This window comes from Zingiber officinale, chromosome 4B (assembly GCF_018446385.1).
Source record: "Zingiber officinale cultivar Zhangliang chromosome 4B, Zo_v1.1, whole genome shotgun sequence".
NCBI lineage: Eukaryota > Viridiplantae > Streptophyta > Magnoliopsida > Zingiberales > Zingiberaceae > Zingiber > Zingiber officinale.
In genome coordinates, this window is record NC_055993.1 from 88,097,430 (window position 1) to 88,109,256 (window position 11,827).

General features: G+C 39.2%; 1 protein-coding gene across 1 annotated transcript; it reads right to left on the reverse strand.

The window, feature by feature from the left end:
* Positions 1-8,643: 8,643 nt before the first annotated feature.
* Positions 8,644-9,781, reverse strand: LOC121977692 (geranylgeranyl pyrophosphate synthase 7, chloroplastic-like). Its single transcript, XM_042530140.1, has one exon. It carries the CDS (start codon positions 9,755-9,757, stop codon positions 8,720-8,722), a length of 1,038 nt encoding a protein of 345 aa, XP_042386074.1. The 5' UTR covers positions 9,758-9,781; the 3' UTR covers positions 8,644-8,719.
* Between the last annotated feature and the right edge of the window lie 2,046 nt (positions 9,782-11,827).

Genomic DNA, 11,827 nt, shown 5'->3' on the forward strand with positions numbered 1-11,827 from the left:
GTTTCTGAAGGTCCTGAAGAGGTATATTTTAATTTGGGCAAGAATTTTTTTAAAATTATTGCTTGTTTAAATAAGAAATTAACTGCAACTGAAAATAATAATAAATTGCTCCTTGAGGAAAACCAAAACCTCAAGGAACAAATCACAAATTCTAATCCAACTCAAGACCTAACACTTGAGAGGAAAATCTAACACTAAAAATAGAAAATAATAAATTAAAAAGTATTTTATTAAAATTTACAACAAGATCTAAAAATTTAGATCTTATTTTAAATAGTCAAAAAGCAATCTACAATAAAACTGGACTTGGCTACAAGTCAAGTTCAAATAAAACGTTTAAATCACTAATAACCCAACATAAAAAACAAAATAAAGCTTGGTTTCTGAAAGCGTGCTTAACCACGCAAGTTGCAATTAACCAATATTACATACTTAAAGATAAAATATACTATGTAAAATCTGATAAATCAAATCAAAAACCAAAACACATACCTAGACCAACACAATCAAAATAAAAAAAGTTTAGAACCCATCAAAAATCAGATTATCATCAAGTTAAATATAATTATAAAAGTAACAGACATAAACCTAGAACTAAAACTTAAAAATGCAGGCCAATAATTCAGGGGGAGGCTCTAGAATAGTTGGCACCTCCAAAAATAATCTACCCGACAGGGTAACCAAAACTAACATACCCAACAGGGTAATTAGGATAAGAGTAAAAACGGACAAAATTTAACTTGACCTACAGTACTAGTGAAGTTTTGGATGATAGTAGATTAGGGAAGCTTAGTCTATGCATGTCTAGGAAGATATGACTTTGACCTGGTGTATTTGGCTAAGTGGAATTAACTGAAGCTACCCCTTACGAATCCCAACCAGTTAGACCAAGGTTTTGTATTAAGTTCAGTGGATAAGACTATTTAGAAACTCTCGAAGGCATGGTTACTCTAATGATGTCCAAGTGACTCACCATAGCCTAGAAGTTTATCCAAAGAATGCTTATTTGTTAAGCCCAAAGCTAAATCTGAATCTAACACAAAGTTAAATCAAACCCTAAAATCTAACTTAACTTCATCTCACAAAAATTATAGGTTTCCCTGATTGAAAACATAGATCGGGTGAGATGATTAAAGACTTCAAATCGAATCGAACCAAATCAAATTAAATCAAAATTAAAATAAAATTATATTAAAATTAAAATTAAAATTAAAATTAAAATACAATTAAAATTAAAATTAAAATTAAAATAAAATACAATTATAATTATAATTAAAATTTAAATTTAAATTAAATTAAATTTAAATTTAAATTAATTAAAAATATCTTTAACTTAAAAAATCTAATTAACTTAAAAATTTATTTTAAATATCTTTTTAACTTAAAAATTTATTTTAAAAATTTTTTTAACTTAAAAATTTATCTTAAAATTTATTTAACTTAAAAATTTGTTTTAAAAACCTTTTTAACTTAAAATTTTATTTTAAAATCTTTTTAACTTAAAATTTATTTAACTTAAAATTTTGTTTTAAAAATCTTTTTAACTTAAAAATTCATTTTAAAAATATTTTTAAACTTAAAAACTTAACATTTTTTTTTTAAAAAAAGTCAAAAACCAGAGGGCGGGCGCCCCTGGTATCGCCTTCCGGGGCGCCCGCCCCAGCACCCATTCTGGGTGCCTGGAGTGATTCCGGGCGCCCGAACCGCCCTATATAAGGGGCGGCAAGGGCGCCCCCTCCCCTTGCACCTCACCCTTCCACTTCTTGCAAAGGTTCTTTCCGAGCCTTAACGTGAGAGGGATTGAAAATTAAAATTTTCCTTTCATCTTCGGTTATTACGCCATTGCTCATCAACTGAGGTCGTCATTTCTAGTATTCTTATTCACAATGCCTAGGTAAATTTTTTTCCCCTTCTCAAGTGTCTAAAATGCTTCATTTTTATATTTTATGCTTAGCTTAGTTTTTTTTATATATAATTTAGGAAACATTCTAGATCTGGTGTTGGGCCCCCTACTGCTAGTACCGACCTTAGGTTCCCTACTGATGAACTTAGGATTAGGTTTGAGTCTACCATTTATATGCCTATCCGGACTATGTGTTTAGATAGACAGTTTTTCATGCGCTCCTACATTCCAGCCGTAGAGGTCGTTGACTACTATAGATTGCAGAACCTTATTTACTGTACCAGTTCAGTAAACATTGGTTTATGTGCTAAATTTTACAACAACTTAGTCAGGGTAGATGATCTTACATATACTACTAGGGTAGCTAGTACTGATATCACTCTATCCCCTACTATCATCTGGACCTTTTTAGGCCTACGAACATCTACGTGCGTTTTTCAGTGCTACCCTCCAAGGGATCTACCATTTGGTGATCCTTACTTGCAAATTACTCTTGATACGATTTACTTGTATTTTTTGGGGGGAGAGCGAGTACCCACTGTTACTATGTTTAGGTCAGTAGCCCTTCGAGTTCACGACTATGTACTCTATAAGGTTTTAGTCTCCTATATTTTGTCGTTGACCACTCGCGACATCACGATGATGCGCCCATTTCATTCTTTTCTCATTTTTGCCCTTTTCCATAGATTAGATATAGACATTAGCTTACATATCTTTCAAACTATTATCTACTCAGCTGGAGTCATCACCAGCACATGAGTTCACATGTCGTACTGCCACATTTTGACGGCATATATTGCCTCCCTACATATTGACGTCACCAGAGGTGATATCCAAGTCCTGACTGAGTTTAACGTCGTAGGATCTAGGAACTTTTCTCTAGGAGGTATCCAGATAGATTATGAGGGTATCCAGGAGGGGGGGGCACAACACCAGCCTGATCCAGATGTCCAGGAGGAGGAGGCAGAGCAGGATGATTTTATGGTCGCACTATTCGGCGAGGCTGCTCCAGCCCCGACACCACCTCCATCCCGAGCACCACGTCCCACTCCTCGCACTCTAGGCGACCGAGTCGCCAGACTTGAGCTATCTATGACGAGTTTACGTCAGGAGGTCTCCGATTTTCATCGAGGTATGCGGCAGGAGGTCACCGACCTACGGCGGGAGATGCGGCAGGAGGTCTCCGACTTGCGACGGGACGTGAGACAGGAGATCTCTGACCTCATACATGACCTATCCAGCTTCCGAGAGGATGATCAGGCCCGTCATACTGAGCTGATAGAGTTGTTACATTTCTTGGGGACCAGACCACCCTCCTCATCATTCCGATAGACTAGATCGTTACTATATGTACTTTATTGTGACTATTGTATTTTGACTTAGATATTGACTTATCCTGTTCTGATTTACTTCAACTTAGTTATATCTCGACTTCGATATTGACTTATCTTGTTCTGATTAATAGACTAGGATTCTTAAAATTATTTTCAAAAATGGTTGTTTTTAAATTCTAGGATAAAACTTTCAAAACTTCCCATTTTTAGAATTTCATAAATCAATTTTAGCCTTAGACTAAATCAATTCCTTAGAAAGCATGTTCCTATAGGGTGAGTACTTGAGCATCTCACCAAACACACTAGGACTACCATGTTTGTGTTTGTTAAACATAGAAAGGGGTGAGATGCATAGGTAGATTGTCTAGACTTAAGATACTTTTTCAGTGCATCAATATAAGTCTGGCCATTAAATACAAAACAAACATCAATTAGGTTAAGTGATTCAGCTTAGTCAAACACTAACTGGTTACAAATAACTTAACCTAACTAATCAAGTGAAAGTTGCTATCCTATGATAGTTAGTAAGTAACTAATTGGTTAGACAGTTTTTTATGTCAGGTTCAGGAGGAGAATTAATTATTTTTCATACTTATTTTGAAATTAGTTTTGAAAAATATTTCCTTGAAAGTATTTTAAAACCTTTTAAACTAACTAAGTTTTTTTTTAAAAAAAAAATAGATCTTATTTAGTTTTGAAAACTGGTTTTGAAAATCGAAAACTTAGTTTTAAAAATTAGATCTTACTTGGTTTTTGAAAGTTGGATTTGAAAATTAGATTTTACAAACTTAATTGGATTTGAGTTTGTAAACTTGGCTTTGATAAATTTATTTTTGCAAAGTCAGTATACTTGAAAGTTAGTCATGATGTTCGAAAAGTGTTTTAAATTTACAAACTTGAAAATAAGGTTAATTTTACAAAGTTTATATTTAAAAATTACTCTAAAGTTTACAAAGTTATCTTTCTAAATTATCTTTCTAAACTTAGCTATTTTGAAAAAGAATTTTTAAAACAAAATTTTTCTATGTTAGACTCCCCAAGTCAATCTAACTTTAATTCAAATTTTCTATTGCACTGTCTTTTACTTCTTTAATCACTTCTTTTTATATATGTTCTATCTTATTTTTGATGAATGTCAAAGGGAGGGTTAGGTGGTTTAAGTTAGTTAAACAACAAAATACCACAAATAAAACAAGACTAACTTTAAAAAAAATCTTATAATTGCTTGTTTTACTTACATATTTTTTTCACTAACTTAACCTAAGTTGTCATTGCATCAAAAAGGGGGAGATTGTTGGTGCGGTTAGCAATAATGGTCTAACTCAAGTTTTGATGCATGACAAAAGTAGGTTAAGTTAGTTTCATTGTGATCTAACACTGTGACCAAGTGTGCAGAAGAAGCCCAGCTAGGTCGATGGGCCGACCGGATAGATGGCACGAAGTCCAAACAGGTCGACGGACTGACCTGATAGCTGGCACGAAGTCTAGACGGGTCAAAAGGATGACTAGACGTCTGGCAGGTAAGTTGAGGTAAGTCACTGGAGGGGAGTGACTGTGAGGACGCGTTCCCGAGAAGGGAACTTAGGCGCTACTCCAACTTAGAACCATTTCAGAAATCTAAGTTGAGATCCTGACTATATTCCGGTCTCGGCGAGACGGAATCTAATTTGTATTTTTTTAAAAAAAAAAAACTATGCTAACACTTTATTTTGCAAGGTAGTTTTGCATTGTGCCTCGGACTAACGTTTTCTTGCAGGTTGCTGGAAAATAGAGGTCTGGGCGTTCGGAAGGGATCCGGGCACCCGAAATGCAAATTCTATCCCCAACGCACGATGTCATGTGGAGCACTCTGGTTGGACGGGCTACGTCACACTCCAGGCATCCGGAAGGGATCTGGGTGCCTGGAAGGGATCCGGGCGCTCAGAGCCTCCTATATAAAGAGGATGCGGCCTGGAGTAAAGTATCAACTCACGACTACGTCTTCTGATGCTTGTGATCCTACTCTGTGCTCTTGCGACGAAGCTTCTCCAACAACGCACTAATTTTTTTTTCCTTACTTGTTGTCAGTATTTCATTTATTTTAGCATTTCTGTACTTCAAATTTTGTAATCATCTTTTCGAATTGCTAGTGGATTGTCCAACGAAAGCACTCGACAAGTGCGGGCCTTGGAGTAGGAGTCGACCAAGGCTCCGAACCAAGTAAACGGTTCATGTTAGCATTGTGATTCTACTTTTCCACTGCTTACTCAACGATAATTTTTTTTTTAATCGATATTCCCCCCCCCCGCCCCCCCCGGCCCCCCCCTCTATCGACTTTCACGATCCAACAAAGTCAATATATGGCTTGAAACAAGCACCAAAGTTGTGACATGAGAAATTTGATAATATCATGAAGGAATTTGGACTCAAGATTAATGAATGTGATAAATGTGTCTACATAAAATCACAGAGAATGACTATGTCATTTTGTGCCTATATGTAGATGACATACTTATTATTGGGAGTAATGATAACATAATCAAATCCACTAAAGATATGTTGAACTCAAGATTTGACATGAAAGACATGGGCTTAGCTGATGTGATTCTAGGAATCAAAATTCTTAGAACAACAGAAGAACTTGTTCTTAGTCAGTCTCATTACGTGAACAAGATTCTTGAGAAATTCACCAAGGGTGATACTGTATTGGCACGAACGCCGATAGATACGAGTCAGTATTTATCAAAAAATTAAGGCGAAAGTATCTCTCAGATAGAGTACTCTCGAGTGATTGGAAGTATGATGTACTTGATGAGTTGTACATGACCAGACTTGACCTACGTAGTAATTAAACTGAGTAAATACACGAGTAATCCCGGTGTTGAGCACTGGAAAGGGATAACAAGAGTACTGAGGTACTTAAAATATACTCATGAATATGGACTGCGCTATATAAGATATCATGCTATGATCGAAGGATACAATGATGTGAGTTGGATATATGATATAAAAGACTCCAAATCTACAAGTGGATATGTATTCACTCTTGACGGTGCAACTATTTTTTGGAAATCTTCTAAGTAAATCATAATAACTAGATCCATGATGGAATCTGAGTTTGTAGCTCTTGACAAATATGGTGAAGAGGCTGAATGACTACGACAATTCTTAGAAGATGTTCCACGATAGCCGAAACATGTGCCGACAATTTGTATACATTCGATAGTCAATCAGCAATTGGTCGGGTACAGATCCATCTGTATAATGGTAAGTCTAGACATATACGTCGTAGACATAATACCATTAGACAACTACTCTCAATGGGAGTTATCACTGTTGACTATGTGAAGTCAAATGATAACCTAGCAAATCCGCTAACTATAGGGTTAAATCGAGAGTTAGTTGCAAGCTCATCACGAGGAATGGGCTTGATGCCATTGTCAGCGATAAGTGCAGAGGAAACCCAACCTATGCTGACTGGAGATCCCAAGAACTAGGTTCAAAGGGATAACTAATCTGCACTGACTAGACACACTGTAGGGAATATCCCAATGAAACAGTGACTATACCAGGATAAGTCGATGGACTTTTTAATGATCGAGAAGAGTAGATGACAACTCTTGAGGGATCACCTATGTGAGAAAGAAGTAGGGCCGCTTCGAAGAGAATTGGAGGCACAATTCTTATAGCTTCTCACAGAACCAGACGTGTTCATAGCCAAGAACGAACATACTCATGAGAACTGAGTTGTATCAGGGAGAGTCTTGGGTGAGATTTGTCACCGCTTACATAGACGACAGTATAGTTCAAGGACATCATGTCTACTATCAGCTAGTAAGTAACCAGATCTTCACAAGGGAAGGTTCAAAGGGTAAAACCTACTTATCCTATACTTGACTCAACTGCTGAATGCTATCACATACTCTATCTCCATTCATGTGTGGGATTGTTGAATATGTGCCAATGGAGAAGAGGTGGAAGAGAATAGAAGCTCCATTGTGAATGAGACTTTAGTCCCATATTGAGAGTTTCATGATATGTTGGTTGGTTTATATTGATTTACATGCATTGAGGATATGAACAAATGCATGGGAGAGGCTCTCTCTCACGCATGGGTGCGCAGGGGGTGGGGGAGCAAATCCAGGGCCCGGATTGTATTGAACCATGTTGACTCGTGTGTGGGCACGACCTGCGCGCGCCGAATGCCGAACCAGTCGGGGTAAAATTTGTGCAAGTGGAATAACTCGGCAGAGTGCCCATGATAGCAATAGCAATCGGGTGCCACTCAGTTCCCGTGACCACCAGTGTTGAGTGGGGATCACAGTCAACCGTTATATCCTGGGAAACAGATGACCCAAGTAAGCCTCGAAGCACAGCCAAAGGTGGGTGAATCTGTTTTAAGGAAACTGTGTCAATCGCAGGCCTCGGTCAGCTCGCCCAATCTCTTTGTCCGCTGGTTGGCCTCTCGCTCGGCCTGTCTGTTTCACCCGACCAGCCTATCACTCGGCCTGTCTACTTCACTCACTCGGCATGTCTGCTTCGCCCGACCAGCCTCTCGCTCGGCCTGTCTGCTTGCCTGACCGGCCTCTCGCTTGGCCGGTCTTCTCGCCCGACCGACCTCTCACCCAGTTTGCTTTCTGTTTGGCCGAACTTGCTTGGCCTTACTGCCTGATGGGCCAATCTACTGATTGCCTGCCCGATCATTAAGTCCATTCAGAATTTGCTGTTCGAACTCGAAGTAAAACAATCCCAGTTTGAGATTATCCGTTCAAGTCATCTTGACTGTAAATTGAATATAGATAGAGATGAGACTTGGAGCTCAAAATGAGTAGTGTCATGAATTCATTTACCAATTTAGAGCCCGAGAGGAGTTTGGTAGACTTGCATTATAAGCTTAGGAGGATATTGGTAGCTTAATTAGATCAAGTTACAGTTGTCCAATCCACAACTAATTATTTCATCTAAAAGTTTTGATGGGTAATTTCAACTAGAAGAGGTTTCATTTTCAACTTAGAGAGGACCCCAATACGATTATAGTAATTCTCGGATCTTTGGAAAGAAAACTCCTTGATGGTCCTATTAAAAAATTTGTTCAAAACTATTGATAGCGATATTAAACTTAGATAGACAACCCAAAAAGATTATAATATTACACATGTATTATGACAGATAAATAATATATATACTAAATAGGTCTACCCATCAATTTTATAATATCAACTTTGAAGAAGTTTGGATAAAAAATTTTGATGAATTTTTTAAAGCTCAAGAACACTACATTATTATTAATAATAATAATAATAATAATAATAATAATAATAATAATAATAATATCATTCACATTAACTGCTATATTATGAACAAGCACAAGAAATCATGACAAAAAAGAAAAAAAACACACAAATTTATTGATTTTATTAACGGACATTTAACAAAAAAAAGGCACAAAATTATCATTTTTAGATTTTAATAATCGAAGGATTTAATCCAATTAGGGCATAATTCAGTTGTGGCGGTGGGCGATGAAGCGGGCGAGGTGGCGCAGCGGCCGCGCTCTGTTCCTGTCGAACCCCTGCAGTTCCTCCTCCGCCTTCGCCGCCAGCTCCTCCGCCAGTAATCGCGCCTTCTCCAACCCCATCAGCTTCGGGTACGTCGTCTTCCCTTTCGCCAAGTCCTTCCCGGCCGTCTTCCCCAGCTCCTCCGACGTCCTCGTCACGTCCAGCACGTCGTCCACCACCTGGAACAGAAGACCCACCGTCCGCCCGTACCTCCTCAGCCTCTCCACCTCTTCCTCCTCCGCGCCGCCAATGATTCCCCCGCACGCCACCGCGGCCTCCAGCAGCCTCGCCGTCTTGTGCAGGTGGATGTACTCCAGCACCTCCAGTCCCACCTCCTTACCCTCGCACTCGATGTCCACGACCTGCCCCGCCAGTAACCCCTCCGCCCCCGTCGCCTTTCCCAGCTCCGCCACCGCCCGGAGGACCCGCATCGGCGGGACCCCCGCCGTGGCCTCCGCCGCGTGCGCGAAGGCGAAGCAGTGCAGAGCATCGCCCGCCATCACGGCGACGCCCTCCCCGAAGACCACGTGGTTGGAGGGGCGCCCGCGCCGGAGTTCGTCGTTGTCGATGCACGGCAGGTCGTCGTGGACGAGCGACATGACGTGGAGCATCTCGACGGCGCAGGCGAAGGGCATGGCGGTGGATTCCTCTCCGCCGACCAGCTCGCAGGCGGCGAGCGTCAGCACCGGGCGGACGCGCTTTCCGGGGGCCAGGAGGGAGTAGCGCATGGAGGCGAGGAGCCGCTCCGGGTGTCGGAGCGGCAGCGCGCGGTCGAGGGAATCGTCCACGCGCCGGGCCTTCTCGGCCATGTACCGCTTCAGGTCGAACAGGTCGGTCTCGTGAGCCACCGCCTCAGGAGCAGAGGAGGCGCATCTGACTGCCGGCAGGAGGCGGCGCGGGCGAGCGGCGACGCCCCACGACGGAGACGAGCAAGAAATCGTCACCTGAGCAAAAGCCGGGAAGCAAACAAAGGCGTAAGCCATGATCTGATACCGCTCCTCGATCACTTCCGCTATGTTCAGATGGAGGAGCCTGCTGACGAATATATAATATGAAACCCCTTCTTCTCAATTAATAAAATAAAAATAAAACAAAATAAAAAGATAATTCAATTTTTTTAAAATAAAATAAAATGTCTCGTAGCTCGTGATTGGATACAATTGTAAAAAATTAAAGCAGATGGAAAATGAGAGGAATAGTAAATAAAGCACTGTCTATTGCAGAAAAGACGTAAGCCACAATTTCCCAATCTAAACGCTCTCCAGGCCGATCCATGTTCTGTAAGGTAACGCCAAAAAAAAACTGCTACATCCAAAACTGAACATTTTCAAGATAGTCAACGCAAGAATTTTAAACACAAAATTAAAATAAAAATGACTTAGAGATGACAATGAGACGGGGCAGAGATGAATTTGTCATTTCTATTACCGTCCCATTTTTATTTTTTCAGATTCGAAGATTCCCCAAATTTGAATTTACGAGGATCAAATCCCCATCCCCGTCTCCATCCCCATCCCCGTCTCATTACCAAATTTAATTTATATTATTATTATTATTTAATAATTATTATTAATGATAATATTAATATTAATATCAATATTAATAATAATATTATTATTATTATTTTCAAAAAAATTTAATATTAATATTAATATTAATACTATTATTAATATTTTTTAAAAATATATATATATTATTATTTATTAATAATAATAATAATAATATTCGGAGTGGGTTCGGGAATGGGGATAGTATTCCCATACCCGTCCTGAACCCGCCCTATCCCCGAAAAATCGAAGATCCCTATCTCCATTTCGAATTTTCCCCGCGGAACCCCAAACTCACAGGGAAAATTGTCATCCCTGTTGCAGACTTCACTTATAAACTCCGTCGTCCACGGTTCTTCCACGGCCGCCTATTCTGAGAAAGAATAAATCAGTTAATCCTCTCTGAAAATCCGAGAGATGACATGTTACATAGGATAGATTGATTATTGACTGAGAGATTTTTTTTTTCTGGGAGCAACTTCCATTTGATGTTATACATGAAGAGATGAGCTAATAAACTGTTAACATCTAGAAATCAAGAGGAGATTTTGGTGAAAATCTTTCGACACTCAAGTTAATATAATTTCGACTGGGTGAATGAAGAATAGTATGAATGTACATATAAAAGTATATTACAGATATTCAGATAACGTACATTTTCAAAGGAGAGGACTCATTTTATATACCACCTTTTATAACCTCTGTAATCATGATATGACAATATATGTCAAAAGTTGTTAGGTAAAGGAAATGGTACAATCTAGGCAATGTGCAATAATTGTCGGACCAATCTTTCATTTATCCACATGTATACCTCTTTTGTCGTTATAGCTTGCGTCATTGCTGAGGTTGTTGAAGGAATATGCTGTCATAAGTGGTCTGCTGAGAAGAGATAATAATCGTTGAAGAAGGTTCCAAAAGAATATTCTCTAACATATATAGCAATTATTCTGACAGGTTGTTAAAATTTTCTGCTCATGCTATCGGTTAAGTATATCTCGGTCAGTCTCGAAGGTCGGCCGTCTTTATGTATGTCCTCACATTAAACTGTTTAGTTATATTCTGTATAGTCTGATGAGTTATGTATTATGTTGTGTATATCTCGGTCGGCCTATAAGGTCGACCGTCTTTTATATCTATCCTTGGATTAAGCTATATAGTCACGTTCTACATAATATTAACGACCTGTTCGAAAAATAATATGATGCCCTGAGCATGCTAGAAGTCCGTTCAAGAAACCGTATAATGAACTATGTATGCTAGAATTCCATTTGGAAATCAATATGGAGCTAAGTGTCTTAGGCCCGGCCAACCTTTTATTTGACCGGATATTCTTATAGAGAGATTTATGAGGCTAAGGGCTTTAAGCCCGTTTGACCACTTATTTAGCCTAGCATGTATAGGGAGACTTATAAGGCTCACAGAGACTGACCCTTATCCTAGCCATATATATAGCTGATTGATCGTAAGGTGGGTCAAACATTCCGGAGGGCCCCTAGTGCTGGG

Excerpts from the sequence above, each read along its gene's own strand:
- LOC121977692 (XM_042530140.1), bottom strand. The coding sequence starts at position 9,757 with ATGGCTTACGCCTTTGTTTGCTTCCCGGCTTTTGCTCAGGTGACGATT.